Source organism: Lethenteron reissneri, chromosome 15 (assembly GCF_015708825.2).
Source record: "Lethenteron reissneri isolate LAM-NWPU_2019-01 chromosome 15, ASM1570882v1, whole genome shotgun sequence".
NCBI classification, from domain to species: Eukaryota; Metazoa; Chordata; class Hyperoartia; order Petromyzontiformes; family Petromyzontidae; genus Lethenteron; species Lethenteron reissneri.
Genome location: NC_083793.1, coordinates 5,865,750 through 5,884,156, shown reverse-complemented (window position 1 = coordinate 5,884,156; position 18,407 = coordinate 5,865,750). Strand labels below are relative to the sequence as shown.

The 18,407-nt window shown below is 46.0% G+C and overlaps 1 protein-coding gene across 1 annotated transcript in view; it reads right to left on the bottom strand.

The window, feature by feature from the left end:
• Positions 1 to 18,407, bottom strand: part of TEX264 (testis expressed 264, ER-phagy receptor) — a 165,881-nt gene that overhangs the window by 21,672 nt on the left and 125,802 nt on the right. The window contains 1 exon segment of the mRNA XM_061551905.1: positions 6,435 to 6,597. Coding sequence (XP_061407889.1) covers positions 6,435 to 6,597 — 163 coding nt within the window.

Here is an 18,407-nt window from a genome sequence, read left to right as displayed (position 1 = left end):
ATTCTCCTTAAGGTAAAATTTCACTCCCATTACTGATCAGAAGGAGGGTATTATGGTTCCCTAATTCGGGGATATGCTTACATGTTGCGTGTTGAGAATATCGCGTGATACTGCAATGTGGTTATTGCTCAGAAGGTGCGTAGTTATAGTGACATGTGTATAAATAGCCACTATAGTAGCTGGGTGGCTCAGAGGTTAGAGCGTGTAGCCCAGCACCACTGATATTCTGGTGTTCAAAGCCAGGCAGCCACCTGTGATTAAACTGGGTTATCAGCTGTAGATCTCAGGAGTAGTTCTCTGATGTCATCGTCCAGGGTCGTTCATTGACACGGGGTGATGCACTGCGAGCTACAGAGTTCTGAGTGGAAGTGTCTTCATCTCAAGAGCTGATGCTGGTTGCGCAAATTGGAATAAAATTGGCGAAGAGGCAAAAAAAACATACAAAGGTTGTCTTTCACACTATACCTTTTTTGACATTTTTCAGATCTGCCACTTCACAGTGGAATAATTCCAGCTCTTGGCAGGAGTGGAATTTCCTTTTACACCTCGGTGTGATTCGCCGACAAAGGAATATATATATATACCTTGTTCTAGTCTGCTTTCAAGATGTGCTCTTTAAAAATATGCACATCACGTGTTCCGCCGGCATAGAATTCGAGCCTTGATTTCACACACTTTGTTTTTTTATTCCCCGCAAGGCATGTTAATCACATGTCAATACAACACATTTTTTCGTTAAAAGGTTTAATTTCCACAAACGGAATATGCTGAATTAGATTTTTCTTTTTTACGATTTGGTGACTGGGGCTGAGACCATCAAGGTGCTACACTTGGGAGAGATCCCCACAGTTTAATAACGGATGGCTGCCTGGACTCAAAATCCAGAATATTAGAATCAGAATCTTTATTTAGACCGGAGGAATGCGATGAGCTATGAAGCTTTATTTTTTCACAGATGTCCAAGTATGGGGCGGGTGGTGCCAGGTCACTGTTGTCACATGGGATTATCCACACCCCCCCCCCTTTGCCAAGCCACCCGGTCACCCCCAATAGTGCATTAGAATACTGCTTCAACAATTAACCTACTTTTAAAATGTAGAATGCCGTTACATTCGGCCTATATTAATGCTGCAATAGGCGCAGGTTTGTAAAGGAGGTGGGGGGGGGGGGGGGGGGCTCAGGACTTGTTTAGATGTTACTCGCCCATCTCACGCTATCCGTGGCGGGGAATCACAACTCAGGGACACCAGGTTCGGTGCGGTGCGCTAACCACTGTGCCGTCGCCGCTCTCCCCGACGCGGAACGAAATTTGAGAGTCATCAATCGTTCCGCAATGATGCACTGAAATTGCTTGGAAGGCAAAACATTGTCACACGGCTGAGCAAGGAGTTGTAAAGAGCAGCGACTGTGCTATGAAAGAGAAACCTAATGGTCTTATAAGCTTCAGATTAAATCTAAAGGAAATGTATCCAGCGTACGTCTAATATTTGTCCTATTCCAATCACCGCTGTTTCACAATAATCATCCGATGCAGGCCCCCGTAGGGTCAACATCAACTGTTATTTCATTGTAAGAGCAAAAACCATGGAGATATGTACATGTACAGACCCTTTGTCAATACACTGCTGAGTGGGGGGTCATGGGAGTTATTACCCTATACTCTACCACATTGGTCAGTGCAGGCTGCTGAGAGCGGGAGGCACAGACGTCAGAATTAAAACGATGCAGTGTCATGATGGATGTTGCTGTACTGCCCTGTGCTATCCACGGCACAGCATCACAGCAGCCCATGACACCCGCTGTGACTGCTGATCGCCCATCCAAGGGCTTTCCAGGACCCTAATGAGGTCGGGAACATTGCAGCTGATTTGGTCATAGGCTCAGGAAATGATAACATCTGTCGGTTTTACTGTCACAAGTGGCACATTCATTGGGTTATTATCTGGTTCATTTCTAGATGTGTGACTTGAGCAGTGGTCATTATTTGGAATTGTGGAGAAAGTCAGAAGGCTCGAGTTATTTCCGTGGGTCACGTCTGCTTTTCCCCGACACGATTTTTGGTGCTCGCCGTTTAACATGTGGACATGCCGCTGGCTACAGACTCTTATGAACTGACAACAATGCTTCCGAGTAAAATATGAGGGTAAAACAATGTGACTGCTACTGGACCCTTTAGCCATGTTCATAGGCTTCCCATTATGCTGAGCTATTGTTGAGTGACTGTCACCAATATGTCAAAATTTAATTTCTCATTTTCCCCCTCCAAATCCATCACGGATGTGTTCCTACCATCACAGAACATGCAATGATGGATGGAATGGGGCGTCTTCAATATTCTGGCCAAACCAGTATATGGCCTGCGATACATACAATTCCTTTGCTCGCTATTTAAATTGATAATTAATCAAATGTGCGCAATGTCCATAAATGAATCGCCCGAGGTGCAAATCGTCCTGCAGTTGGTCAAAATTATAATAATTCAGCACCAAGAACTCGGATTTTTTGACCGTAAAAAGTAAAACATTTGTTAAGCTCATTACTCTTCAATGCGTGTTCTAGTTGTACCACATTCTGTTTTCGGCGTGATGTCCGACGCTTTCTGAAGGTAGCCCCGGGCACACGAAGCAAAACTTTGGACATCGTACCCGGACAACACGCGGTAAGCACCCGAGAGAGGACATCGGAGAACTGTACGGCGCGGCAGAGAAACCGTACGCAGTCGCAGCAGAAGCACATTTTGTCTCTCACGCCCATGCTACGCATAGGGCTCAGACTGTTTAACAAGGTCCCCTTCCCGAAATAGATATCGGTGTTTCCGTAGTCGTGAGCAGAGTAGCAGAGTGAGGCTCCGAAGTAACTAGCGAGCGCCGCGATGCATTTACTGGAAGCGTTTAGGGAGCGGCCGTTTGGCCCAGTAGGATCAAGTATGGCCTGCACCAGCACCCTTCTGCATGCAAACCCCCTTGAGCGGGAAAGTTCGGACAGCTGTGCAATGTAGAATGGAGAGAGAGGGGGCGTGCGAGTCAACCAGTGAAGACCTTCCCCGTGAGTGCCTTTAAAATAGAACGTGTGTATTAAATTATAAAATGGACAGCGTGATGCGTGCTGTGATCGTGTTACGTGTAATGTGGCCCCAATTCGGTCGAAGAGGCAATTTCTGGTTTTAAATATGTCCATGGCAAACTTAATTTTGATCCACAAAATTGAGTTTGTCGAAATAGGGCTCCTAAAGTTGCAGAGATAATTTCAGGCAACTAGATTTTCTTAATCTTAAAATAGCTATCTCGCATTGTCACAAAGCCGGGCATCACCAATCATTGAAAAATCACAAATTAACTTTCTTCACTTTCTTTGGTTTGAGTTTGTCGTGCCGAGGTCGCAATGTTACAAGATAAATATATGACATTAAACAATCAGACAGTGGCTCCTAAAGGCCAATGAGGGTTTTAATTTTACGCACTGCATGGGAGGCACAGAATAATTAATAAATCATGATGATGATGAATCCTTCTGGTGAGTTATGATGGTACGCAGTGGATCACACAATTACATGAATGCATTACTCTGTCATTTAGTGGTGCAATGGTTAGTGTGCTGCTCATAATCGGATGGGGTTTAAGTTCAAATCGTGGCAAAGGATCAACTTAGCGCTTCATCCTTTTGGCTGTCAATAAAGAAAACCACTCGGTTGAAAGTCCACAGTGATTGCTTGTTTGATATATTTTCCCCCTGCCATAAGAATATGGAATTTCCACCACTTGCTAAAAGCTATAAAACAAGCAGTTTCAAACGCACACTTGTGTGAGTGGGAAGCCACTTTTTGAAGATTTGGCATTCGCGTGACCTGAGCCGTTCCCCAGGGTACATGGCCAATCAGGGCAACTGCCCCGGGCCCCTCACTTCGGGGGGGGGGGGTGTGAAGGCGTCGGGAGGGGGGGCCTACACGGCGTGATGTACCCCGAGCCCTGCACACCCTCTACAGATGGCCCTGAGAGCATGAAATATATCGTAATACTTAAAGCTCAAAGAAAAATATGAGCCTTTGCTATAAGTCCGTGCAACATCTGTGGAAGTACAGTGTGACATATGCGAGGCAATATTTATTTTGTTGAGGATGTAATAATCTGCAGCCGGTAGTGTGAAGGTGTTGGGCACAAAGTAATTGACTCGTAAATAAACAATACAATTTAAGAGGCAGGAAGCTTATAACGCAATTGTAAACTACTTGGGAAAAAAACCTCTGCAGTCAAGCTACCACCTAAGCTAATTGCCATTAGAAGGCTACCGGTGTCACTCAGGAATTAAATGCTATTTTTCACTGGCGTATTCCAATAAGTAGGCGTATGAACCGTGTGCTGATGTATTTATGAACATTAAGTGGGGCCTTTTGTCAACGCTGTGATTAATGATCTGGCTGGAGCCCAGACCATTACATGAATCAAGACGGCAATCTTTCACGTCCCCTTTGCCACTGACGGAGAAGATTCGCAGGCTGAATTTCAATTGATCACTCTTAGCCATTCTCTTTTTTTTTTAACGTAACGCTCACAGAATAAAAACGCCGCCGGACAATTCCTGAACTTAGAACTCACTTCTACGTTTGAATTATTTAAAGCCCTTTGTCAATCCACTTCTGGATGAAGACCCCCCCCCCCCCCACGCTGCGTTGTCACGGAGGTCGTTTGGCCATACTTCACCACGATGGTCAAGGTGGGTTGTGGGGGAAGTGTTTGGGGCAGCACCAGTTCAGATACCACTCACCAACGATGGCCTGGGAATCGAACCCAGGCCACGTATAACACAGCGCGTTAACTGCGGTGACCCCGCTCCTCTTATTTGAATAAGTGCAATTTATTTAGATAACAGTTACCGCATGCGATGCCAGTAGTGGGGGTTGGTTCAACCACACTTGACCACACTGGTCAGTGTGAGGTTGGTGACGGAGAAAGGACATCACCGGTGCAGATATCACTTTCGCCAACTGATGTTAGCCGTGGCTGGCAATTAAACTCCAGTTTGCGGCGCAGTGTGCCAAGAGCTGCGGCACCGTGCATGCTACCCGTCCAAGACAACGTAACATCTCAACGTGTATTCAACGAAAGGCTCTTGGGCCCAGAAAACTCACAGGGAGCTCTCGGTGCTCGACAAAAATCACGACACAAGCGTGAACGCAGCAGCTATACTCCCGCGCCGTAGTCATCCCGTCTGGGCGTCTGGCGCTTATTCTCCGGCTGGAGACCCCCTCCCCCCGTGGCGCTGGGAAGCACCGATGTGGAACTCGCCACTCGCACTGCGAATCGATGCCACCGGGAGCGCAAAAGTCCGGAGATGAAACATTGTCACAGGTTGTACGGTGCCAACACCCCCCCCCCATTTCCTCCCCCCCACCACCCCCTTTAATTTTCCGCAAAATTAACCACGAGGGGGCCGCGCGAGTTACGGTCCCGACCCGACGGCGCGGCGGCAGACAGCGAAACGCATTTGTAAAATACTCCGCACGCGGCGCGGAAAGCCATTACGCGAAGAGTCCATCCGATGCATTGCAGCTCCGGTGTTCTAAGCATTACAACACGGAGCCAGCCGCAAAACACGACAAACGCAGCATGAAAACTATTTCTCAGGCCACTGAGAAAGGCTAGACTCGGCTGTTAAAAAAATAATGTTTTCTAAGTTCGTCTTTTTTGACCTCGGAGCTGTTGTAAATCACTTGTTATTTTGCCAAGTGCACTGAAAAGCAAAGCCTGATGTCTCAGGGAAGCGAGAGTAACCGAGCCACGTTCTTGACCAACAATAGCCGGGGAAAATGAGCAGCGCTGCCACGGCATGAATCACTGTCCGCTTCGCCTTGCCGCTCCGCGGTGCTCGGCAGGGCTGCTAACCGCGAGTTCACGAGTTGAAGTCCCCGCCAGGGTCAACTCGGCCCCATAACCATCGTTCATTTGGGGTCAGCCAAGTGACCACCGTATGCCAAGGCTGCACCCATTGTCAAGGACGCCGGTTGGTTATTTATCGCTACCGTCGGGGAATATTACTTCAGTCCATCCGTCTGTTCGACTATCCATCCAAGGACGTGATAATCATAAAACCCCAAGCCAATCTATATTCAACTAAGTACACCGATTTTCAATGCCACTGCCGATATTTGTGTACATTCTTGACAAAATTTACAATCAAATCCTTTATTGGTTTGTCTGTAGTGCGATGCACATGACTCTCATTGGCAGAGTGGGTGGCAAAAGTGCTGCCCCCCTACTGTGTGGACCAGAGGTCGCTTCTCGTCATCTCAAGAGGTAGCTGCACTACACCGCGGGAGGTCTGATACGATTCTTCGTCTCATGGAATAATTTGTGGGCCGAAGATAGATAAAAAAAAAAATCAGGCCACACAAACGGAGCGCACGCGCCGCCTTTTACACTCGCACCGCCGCCGCGTACCCGTGGCCTCGTCGGATGCGCGCGGCGCCTCCTCGCGCTGCTGCCGCGCTGCCTCCTCCATCTCGGGCACGTAGAACTGCACCTGCTTGGCCAGCGGGCAGAAGTAGTGGATGACATCGTCCCAGTAGATCTCCACCCAGGGGTGCGCGCACAGCTTGCGCTCCTGCACGCGGACACGCGCATGCGGACACGCGTGTTCACATCGCTGCACCGTGACCACTGGCCATGCCACGCGACGCGTCGATTCGTCGAATGAGTACAGGTTCGTACGGCCACGACCGGAGGTGTATCTCGACTCGCCCATCCTGGAGATTCCGTGATTTGTCAAGGGTCGGCGTTAAAATTCATTTTAAAAACTCGTTTTTTTTTTTATATATAGCTGCCACTTGTGGCTGCAGGGATCATATGAACCTGTTAAACACAATGTATACAAACCATGAAGATGTGTTCTTTCATCAGCGATTTGATGCACATATCAGAAGGCTTAAGAATATAACATTGATTGACCTATACCTCCACTCACAATATATACATTGATTTATGCATGAACATTGATAATTTACTTATTTAAGCAAATATTTACACTGGCATTAATGGAATGAAACCTGTACAAATTAGACTGAACAAATGAGAAACAATACAAACGAGAGAGTACAACATAGGGGTACAACGATCCAACCGATTCATCAAAATTGATGGACATTTATTCCAACGTGCTGAAATGAACCATGTATGTAAGATTCTATTATTTTTTATTCATGTAGCTTGAATGTTTAGGCCACTCCGGTTAATGTTACAGGCCCCTATATTCACCCTGAATTATGACCTCTAATCATCACAATTCATTGAATTGTGGGAAGTGGAGGGGAAGGAAGGGGGGTATCATTACAGGGTCGAGTAAAAACTAGACGAAGAAATGAAAACGGAATCCAATCTCAACTCCGAATTGTAAAACAACCCCCACCACCGACATCCCTGGCACGGTGGGTCCGCAGAAATACTTATGAACCACCCGCTGCCCGCCAACCGACCACGCCTGCATCAAGTGTTACAGTCGGAAAAGGGCTACGCTAGTAATTGAGCACACATCCCAGGAACGCAGGTCAATGGCAGCAACCTCCAAAATCCGTGTAAAATCACCTGAATTACTGCGGTGGCCATGCCCTTGTCATCTTAGAGGACTCTAAAAAGTTTCGGAAACCTACGAGAAGTTTGGGAGGTTTGAAAGGCCTCTGGCTTTCTGAGATGCGGGTGTGGGCTCGAGGCGACGGCTGTCAAAAGCGTTGCGATTGAGCGTTAAGTAACCGGCGGCAATTGCCGCGCTCAGCGATTGATCCGCACGCCCTTTGGCCCATTGTGGTCTCGGGTGTGTGCGCATGCCGGCTGGCCGATGGTAATAACGGCCACGTGTAAAGGGGGTGCTCAATCATAATCCGACTGCGTAAGTTCTCAGGTTAGCCTATGCATCACACAACACGATACTTTGTCCACGGCCTCACGCAGGCAAGCCGGTTGGGCCACCTGTCCCACTTTTTCCCAGGATCGTCGTCCTGTTCAGGGTAGCTGCCCTGGGAAATCTGAGTCTTCCTCGGGTCACAAAAAGTCAACGTTGTTGTTTTTGTTTCCAGTTGCATAATAATACTGCACGCAATACAAGCCATTAACAAGTCGTTCTTTCCTTCTCTGGTACAGAGATATTCTTTTCCCGATGATACGATGGCAACCCTTGCCAGTGGCAACATTGCACCCACAAAGCTACACGCAGACACTAGCGCGCTATTGGACGGTTATTAAATTCAGAGAGTGAGCAGGATTTTCTATATATACAAAGACAAAGATCCCCCGTATAGCCTTAACAGACTGTAGGGGCAAGTGCTGTTAGCGAGCACCTATGAAGGCCAGAACGGTACACGAGGGGGTGGGTGGCCAGCACCACGCCCGACCGCCTTTGTCTCCCTAGCGGCGATGTTTACACACCGCACCAGGTACTCATTTGAGGCTGAGTCGACCTAGGGGAGGCCCAGGACCGGTTCAGATAATCGTCACTGGTGTTTGCCGTGAGCGGGAATCGAACCCGGGTCGCCAAGTTCGTAGTGCAGCGCGCTAACCGCTACACCACCGCTCCCCACTCTATATATATACACACACACTCACAAACATATAACTTGTGCTGAATTGCTATTTACAGAGTATATATAAAAAAAGAATGTGAATTTGTAGTGTCAAATTACTTGGTTGTTTTCAACCTGCTATCATTTGGCTGAAACTAGTTTGCCAAAACAAGTCTGAGGCTGCAATTTTTTTCTGCTTTGCCAAGTAATAAGTAATTGTTATTGAGTGTTTAAAGCAATGTCTACACGTATTATGAGGTCTCATACATCCAGTCAGAGAGTGTGTTTTGGTTTAAATATTTTAACCGATTCTAATTTGACACCGTATTTTACTGTTGTGAACGTGGTTACTGTGGCTAGTATCCTTGTGTTTATTTGATGTTCCCACCGCATTATGTTACGCAAATAGCTGTTCTTGTACAGAGCATAGAGAAGCTCCTCATATTAAGACTATGTACTAATCTAAATAATTATTATATGTATGACGTATTTAAAGTTGCATTATAAAGGCTAGAAATTGTGACATCATCTCAAGCCACTGTATAAACAGGAGTAAACATTTCCAGTCTAGTATTAATACATATACATTTTTTTGAAAGATTTGAGCGAGTAGACTGGTAAAGGAATTGGAGACGACATTGCACTAGGAGCGTGTGTTTCACAAAGATAGTAGGCAATAACGCAATTCACGGGTCCCGTTGTGAAAGCTATTCGTCCTGTAGCCCTCGTTGGCTGTCGTTTGCCCTCCGTGTGAAACGCCGTACAATGGGAACCGTACATCTCGAACCGCTGCGAGCAGCCAGAGAATTGGTTACTCACATTTTCTCACACCCCAAGAAAAAAATAAAATCTCAAAAGCATTAATCGATTGACCCCGCCGTTGCGTTCAGTGCCAGCTCCCATCGGCGTTCAACAGTCAGGACGCACTCGAGCCAAGGCCCTTGGATCGAAGCGGCTGGCGGTAGAAAGCTGCGCGCACGTCGAGTCCTCGCGTCGCATCACCGAGGCGGTCGATCGGGCTCCGCCGGCGAAGTGCCACGCGCAGACGGGGCGACGGCGTGCGCGGTCGCCAATGACACGCTGCTGAGCCGCCATCGACCCAGATCCGGTTTGCGTGAGAGAAGCCGATCGGGCCAAGTGCCTCGGTGGTAGTAGAGCGAGTGGCTCGCAATAGTGTCACGGTGGCAGAATGTTAACCATCTCGCCTGGTATGCAGGAGGTCATGGGTTCTTCTGACCTTGATGCCTGTATACTTTGAGTTTATGCGTTCTCTCTCCCTCCCCGTGGTCACGTGGATTTTTCTCTGGGTCTTACAGTTTTTCCATCCACATTTAGAAACATGCGTTTAAAAGTATTTTGCTGCTATAAATTTGCACGTGATAAGCCACTTCGTCGAGCTATCATTTGTGACCAGGTCGCTTCAGAAAAAGAGTTAAATAGCTCAGTGGGCCTTACCTGGTGAAATAAAAGTAGTAAGTCGTTGTAGAAGGTTGTCAGTTTCAATCATGGTTGGGGGCTGATTCAGCCCATCATCCCACCCGTGTCAATAAAATATGTGCCACTTCGTGGGGAATTTAACACTAGTTTTCCTACGGATAGACTTGCCCCGCCATGGGAATGAGGAATTTACACTGGCGGCTCAGAGCTGCAAAATGGAGAAGCACCGCCTCGAACGCTTGAGCAGGAAATCACTTCGGACTTTTTAAAAGCAACGCCGACACTGAAGAGTCACGATCGGTAACCAGCGCTCAAGACAAATGCCGTGGGCCGTCAATTCTCAAAGAGATGACTGTCATTTATTCCTGCTGCCCAATTTATATGTAACTCCAAAACCCCCGTGAAAGCCACGTCTTCACAAGGGCAGCAGTATCAATATAAATGAACTCAAGTGCCAATTCGCCTTTAAAATAAATCGTTTCCCTTGCCTTTGGCCATCAAGTAATTGCCTCTATCTCGGCGTCATTCAAATGCTACGCAATATCTATTTGCCAAGGTTAATGTTAATCATCGCAATCATCAGCCGTCGTCTTCCCACTACTCAATAAAAAAGGCCTCGCCACGCCGTCTCCACCGCGCTCTTTCAAGCCGTTCGTGCGACTGGTTCTTTCTCAGTGTAATTCAGAGCATGTGTCTCTCCATGCCTCTTTGCACGCCCTCCAACATGTGTTACATCCTCTTTGGCAGCGTCCGTGTTTCTGATCCATCCCTTAGATGGCAATATGAATTGATTGAAAACTCTCCTCTTCAGAATCACAATGAAACACTGCAGACGCTGTCTTTACGACAGACCTGTTCTTCACCTGAGGACGGCTGCTTGCGTTGTGGCCGAAACGTCGTGAGAAGAATTGTATTTTTATTATTTTATTATTTCCCTTCTACGTGACTTTACCGAAAGAACCAAGAAGATGAATCCCTGCAGTCACGAAAGCTTTAAATCGAAATTTAAACACTGCTTTCTTCAGTATCACAATGGTACACCGCTTCAGTATCGCAATAGTAGAAATTTCATTATCAAATGCGATGATGAACATTTCATTATGAACGTCAATATGCGCCGACAATTGTTTCGTGCTAATCAACTCTTATTTGTAAGGGACCTTCCACTAATGTCTCAAGGCGTCTAGTGGCTGCAGTGATGACATGAACCTATTACATACAATGTATACGAATAGGAAAACATTGATTCTTAAAACGTAACTCAATGCATGTCTTGTGAGCTTAGCAATTCATATTTATCAGTGAATCGATGCACGGTTCCACCTCTACCACAGAATCCCTCCATGGCGATAAATGGAGAGTTTACTCATCAAGACAATATTGCATGTATGGCATGATGTTTGTAAATGTATCATGATTGTTATTGAGTCCTTGTTAACTGCTCATTGTATCTCTCATTACGACTCCATTCAACACAATCCCAGGCAAATTCAGCTAGTCTGTACGTACGAGACTAGCCATTTACTATAATGAGCCAAAAATGTCTGTGTGTACCGCACGCGACGTCACTCCACGTCGGCCCGCCCCCCTCATTAAAAATCATGAGCAGGTGACATCACTCCACATCGAACAGACCCCCTCATTAATAATCATTATAAGATGACGTCCTCCAAATGGACACCCCCCCGACTTTCATAATAATTAGCGGCTGACGTCACTCCACATGGGGGGCCAAGGCGCCTCCTCCCCCCTCCTCGGCGTCAACTCACAACCCTCACTACAAAAGCAGAACCCTCACGTCACGCGATCTCTCTAACGCTGTTGAGACATCAAAGTAAAAAGGACGTCATGATGAACAAGGGATTATAACCTTTAAATTCAATAAGTCTGTGTCACCGCGCCCTTACAAATTGCACACGAATTGATGCAATGAATATCACGTCGCAGTCTGCTTTTCGCTTGCAAGTTTCAGATTTACTGCAATACGCCCGCCGCCCTTGAACGGGCAAAAGGCCAGTAGCTCATCATTGTATAGCCAGGCTGCATGTATCTGGACTAGCCGTAGTTCACAATCATTTAGCCAGGCTGTCTGTACTAGAATAGCAATAGTTCATAATGGTAAATGTGTTTTTTTATTCCTTTCCCACCAATATCTTACTGCCTTCACAACAATTGTCTGCAGGGTAGGGAATACGGTTAATTTACTTACATACGCTGGATGAACCGTTACGCCTGCCAAATCTAATGTAAATCAACTGTAATGTTTCACATGCAGTCATTTATGTTAGTATCTAACACCAAGAGCTATAACATAATAAGCCATGACCGTTATGTTAATTCGAGGAATTACGGTTTCACATAGTCAAGGAATAAAATATTTATGCAAATGTAATCCCATACTCTTAGGTTTTTTCGGTAAAGTCACGTAGGTAAAAATAAATAATACAAATAAAATTATAGAAATAATAATAGAAATAAAATTATAAATCACGACGTTTCGGAGGCAACACAAGTCTCCGTCATCAGGTGGGACCGTCACAGCTAGATTTGCTGTATCAAATGTAATCCCAATTTATTAAGTGTCAAATATGGGATGCTGAGTGTTGAGCACACCGCAGCATGAACCTGGAAACCCGAGTTCAATTCCAAGCCAGTGCGAACATTGTCTCGTGAACCAGTTCCCTCCCCAACAGAGATAACTAAACCTTAAAACAAACTATTTTGTATTTGACCAGGTAAGACTCACTGTCCTATATAGGTCTTTCTCAGAAGTGAACCTTTCAACAAATGATAGGTCAACAAAGCGGCTTATCACGTGGAAATGTGTTGCAGCCGAATACTCTAAAACGCACGTTTCTCAACGTGGATGGGAAAAACCGGAAGACCTGGAAAAAAATCCACGCCACCGCAAGAAGAACATGCATACTCCAAATATACAGGTGTCGGGATCAAACCCACGCGCCTCCTGTATACCAGGCGAGGTAGTTAACATCTCGCCACCGTGGCGCAAACAGCTCTGAGCTATCCACTTCTATGGGGCTCTCTCTAGTGGAGGCCCTTCTGCCAGCAGTGGTGTTAGCAGGCAATTGCAGGGCTGCACCTTTACCGCCACCTTACGTGGGCCATTCGGGCTTAAAATGTCAAATACAATGATGCCAGCAGATCACTTCCCAGACGCTAATGCCACGGTCTCTTAAGAGGTGAAGTGGGGAATATTGGTTTCACGTGAATGCCGACATGCAGCTTGCGGTAGATTAAAACATTGTTTAGGAGTACACATGCTTAAAGAAGAGGCCATTGCTATCATTATTATAGTAAACAAAAAAATCACCATACCATTTGGACTTGTAACATGAGCTATGGCATTTTTTTTTTCAATATACAAAGTGATGACCTAAAACCCAATTAAAAGGACTTACTTTTTTAGAAGTAAATGTTAGGTTTAATGAAGCGCATAAAATAAGGTCACATGCTGCACTATCCGGTGTTAACATTTTACCTCTGAAATAAAGAAATATTAGTTCTCCAATTAGGTTGCAATGTCAAACTGTGACCTGCGTTTTCCAAACATTCAAATTCTCAAACGTTTAGTTTTTTTCTATTTACATACACGGCACACATACATGTACATTTCCTATTCAGGCAGAGCTGATGTATATTCAATTTCACAGCTATTACGGAGAAGTCTTGTGAATTATAAATGAGCTCGGAGGCATAGGTTACCAATACGTAACCCGCAATTGGAAATTCAATTACAAACACAATGGGAAGTCAAAAAGGCGTGGGGATACCATGGGCCCCGCCGACACAAGTACTTAGATCATGCAGCAGGGTGGAAAGCTGGCGATCGGTCTTTGCACCCGACAACAAAATAATTCAGTCGACACTTTTTAGAAGAAAAAAAAAACCTCCAAACTTCTTAGCCGGAATTCTGATTATCAAGTGGCCTCAAATTTATCTGCGCAAAATCAGAATGTTCGGGAGACGATTCTGCCTACGACCTGAGCCTTCATGGAGACAAACGGAATGACCTGGAACTGTGGCAAAATATTCTGAATATCTGTGCCTTTGTGTCGATGAGACTCACCTGGTAGTTATCTCCCAGAAGCGCTAAATTCATCATATTATGTGAGCCTTCTTGCAGATAAGAGAAAAAAAACCCAGCAGCTATGTCGTATTCTTCACCGTGCAGGGTCATGTGTTGGCCAGAAAGGGCTCACAGTCCAGGCGTGCTCGCACACTTGTACCCGGGCAAGGCGATGTGATGCAGCGTCTCCATTGGCATTAAGACATCGGAACCAAGACGAGCTGAGCCTTTTCTGTAATGGTCTGACACCGCTAAGTTCTTATCCCCATCTCATGGACCTGTGGTCTCGGATTGGTACAAAACACCAGGGCATTTTATAGGCAGAAGAAGAAGGGAGAACTACATGATAGTGTTTGGGTCTTTCGGTAAAGTCACGTAGATAGGTTCAAATAAATAATAGAATAAAACAAAAAACTACGACGTTTTGATCCCAACACAAGCGATCGTCATCTTTTTTCCTCCTGATGACGATAATTTGTGTTGTGATCGAAACGTCGTGAGAATTTTATTGTTGTATGTTTATTATTTTATTATTTCCCTTCTACGTGACCTTACCGAAAGAACCAAAAATATGAATCCCTGCAGTCACGAAAGCTTTAAGTCAAGATAGAACTACATGATGTTCCAAGAAGACTCTCTGCTCTCTGCCTCCCTCCAGAGCCAGAGGTCCAAGTAAACATAATTGATTTAAAACAAGGTTTTGTGTGTTTGAGTCAACTTACACTATCACGAGAAATAATCAGTTATTTTCGTCATTTTCAGCCACTTTTTTAAAAAGAACATATATACGGCCCTGAAGTCGATTCAGACTCAGGATCTCAGCAGTGCCGGCTCTAGCGCTATGAACTATTACACCGCCTGGACACGGCTTGTGTCTTTAAATCGCACCGGTCACTCACTCGGGGATTTTATCAGCAAGTCTGGCTGCAAGTACATGGACTGCCAGCTCAACAAAATCTGCTTTAATCCTTAGGGGACAGGATATAAATATTGTTCCCAGGACTAGCGGTGCCGACATCACAGGGCAGTCGTTTCTACCTGGGGTCTCGGTGAAGGTCACCCCAGGACCATCTACCTCATTTGTCCTGAGCGGACCTTCCTACGTGTGCGGCTCGGTCTGGCCTGCTTTACTTGCCCTTCTTCTGGCCTCGTACATTCACGTCTCCGTTAGGATTTCCGTGCCCATCACTCTGCAGATAAACCAACCCAAGAAACCAAGTGACTGTAAGCACCTGAAACGTCGTGAGAATTATTTTATTATGTTTTATTTTTATTTCTAGATTTGAAGCTTTCGTGACTGCAATGATTCATATTCTTAGTTTTTTTTCGGTAAAGTCACGTAGGTAAAAACATTAAAAAGCAAAATAAAATAAAAAATAAAATAAAAATCACGACGTTTCGGAGGCAACACAAGCTTCCGTCTTCTGGTGGTGCCGTCACAGCCACGACAGCTGTATCAAGTAAATGAAAGATTGCAGGAGCTACCACTCCGTTTATATACTTTTTAATGTTTTTACCTACGTGACTTTACCGAAAAAACCTAAGAATATTTATCCATATTATTAAATTATTTACCTTCTACGTGACTTTACCGAAAGAACCAAGAAGAAGAATACCTGAAACAGCATTTGGGGTACAAAGAAGGGATCATCACAACTCTTTACCAGAGCTTAACAGGTGCCAATTATTACTTGCTCAGAAAAGCCTCAATTGAGTTACGACTCTTTTGTTCAGGAGGGTCCTGCATTGGGATGTTTGGCCAATTCCATGAGAAAATATTTGGTGTGCCGGAATAACTTCAGAAACCAGAATGGGATTACACTCGACACTGCCATCTGCTGGTGACACCTCCCGAACCCGTACCTGCAACACCAGGCGAGACCTGGTGGATTACTCATCCAGTTCGTAAGCGAGCTCAAACTCTGCTCAGCTTTTGAGGCGTGACAAGACAGGGCACATGCATGGTGACTTGGTTGGGGGCGAACGCACGGTTCCTTTTACCCGATATCAAAGGGTGATGAATTAAATTGTAATTAGCATCATTATATATTTTTACACCTGCGGGTTTTCTTTACATCGTAAGTAAAAATGGTTAATTCTGTTATCCTACAAGCATGCCCAGCCCTGTTTCTAATCTTCCCTCTGCCACCACGTGATATACCCAGGGAGCAAATTTAATTAACAGAATCTTCTTTCTGAACCTTTTTCCCATTACCGCAGGGGACAGACCTGTAATTTTTAATCAGTGATTATGGAAGTTTTTATTAAAAGGAATGAGTGGATAGAGATGGTGAGAAGTAGGAGGCGGGGGGGGGGGGGGGGATTTAAAAAACAGTGTCTGGGTAACATCAATTTCCCTCTCCGAAGTAATTTGCTTGATAGAACTCGTTGAGTCAATGATGTCGCGTGAACCACGGCTTGGTTTGGTAGAATTGGGAGTGGTACAGCATCATCGATTCGTCAATTCAATACCCATTCTTGAGCTAACAAACCACGTGCGTTTTTCAATCATCCGTATACTTTGTATGTGCAACGTAACGTCCTTGCTCTCACCTCCGATTAGTACCGTTGGCTACGTGCGGTGCGAAAGAAGTTCAGGTTGAACAAATATAATGTACATACAGCAATGGTTTCATGTCTCCCGTGCAGCTATTGATGTAAAAAAAAGGAGCAAAACGAATCTTGAAATCGAACCATGACCCCCCCCCCACCCCACCGAGTCGTGACATTCACGGAATAGCGAGGAGATTAATAATTCCACCGCAACTCGTTATCAGAAGGTAAAGGTGCAGCCCAGCAATTGCCTGCGCGGGCCACCCGCTGGCGGAAAGGCCTCTACTCCGCGCTACACGGAGCTCTGGAGAGAGCCCGTCTCTCATTGGGGTATTTTTTTTCTCCTACTCTTCCACACTCGTGGTCAGACATCTCACCATAGCCCACCGTGCACAAATTGCCGATCGACGGTAATGCACAAATCGAAATTTAACCGCCACTACGTGGTAGGATTCCACAAAACTTTAAGATCTTTCAACAAACTCCGGGATAAGAAGGCTCAGCTAATCGAGTCTCTCACCTTTCTGAAGAGATGCCGCGACTCTAAGGTAATACCAATCACATTTACACTAACCTCTGCTGCTGTAACCCTACGCATTTCACAAGTAGTACTAATCGCATATCTGCATTACCTATAAATATGCTAAATTCATCTTGATATGCAAATTATTTTGTCAAGGCGCTCTTCGCCCCTCCATCCCAGCTTAAATAGTCGCTCCAAGCCTAGGGCGTGTCATTCAGACTCTGTCTTCTCGACAGACCTGTTCTCCACCTGAGGACGGCTGCTTGCGTTGTGGCCGAAACGTCGTGAGAATTATTTTATTACGTTTTATTTTTATTATTTTATTATTTCCCTTCTACGTGACTTTACCGAAAGAACCAAGAAGGGTAATGCGCCTATTTATACTGTTGGGTGGACAGAGGTGGGATGGAGGGGGTTAAGAAACTTGCTCCATTGTTTTAATTGCTGGGCAATGAGGTGGAATTGAACCAGCGGCCCTCGAGACTGCAAGTCCAGCGTGCTGGCCATTACACCGTGGCAGCATCCAGAGCTTCTTGGATGATCGCCAACACAAATGGCGTCTCTCTGCCCAAACACTTTGTCTGGTAGCGAAATGATACTTTTGACAAATGCGCAGGGTGTATATTCCACCGAGTTGCTTTGCCCAAAGGCACGGTAAACCTCACAGATAAAACAGACTTGTAAAGTAAAATAAATGAAGCCATCAAGAACTGTAACAGAATACGCACGTATGAACAATGGAGGTAATACAATACGCGTGTAATGCGGGCGCGGGCGACCTCCCGGATGTGACGTCACGGAGAGGTGGAGTTAGGTGACGTGGGAGGAAAGGTTAAGGTTCTTAAGGGAGGAGACCGGAAGAGGAAGGCAGAACGAGTGGGACTGGACCAGAGTAAGGCCACGTGGGCAAAGCCAAGGGGTGGCAGCGGCGGCCAGCGGTGGCCAGCTAAGGGAGCAGCCAGCGGAGCTGCGAGAGAAGACAGCGGTGGGGCGGCTGGAGAGAAGGCGGACGAGGAGCTGCGGGGAACACAGCCGGCGAGGCTGTGTGTGAGGGAGAGGCTACGAGAGCGACGAGAGGAGAGAGAGGCTGAGAGAACGACGAGGGGAGAAACTGCAGGAGAGCGGTATCAGTGTCAGTATAGAGTCTTATAGAAGGACAGCCGTGCGGGTTAAGAGAGAAGAACCGAATAAAGGACACCAAGCCAGACATCGTGGTCGAGTCCTTTATTACATTGGTGTCGGAAGTGCAACGGCATGTCGAA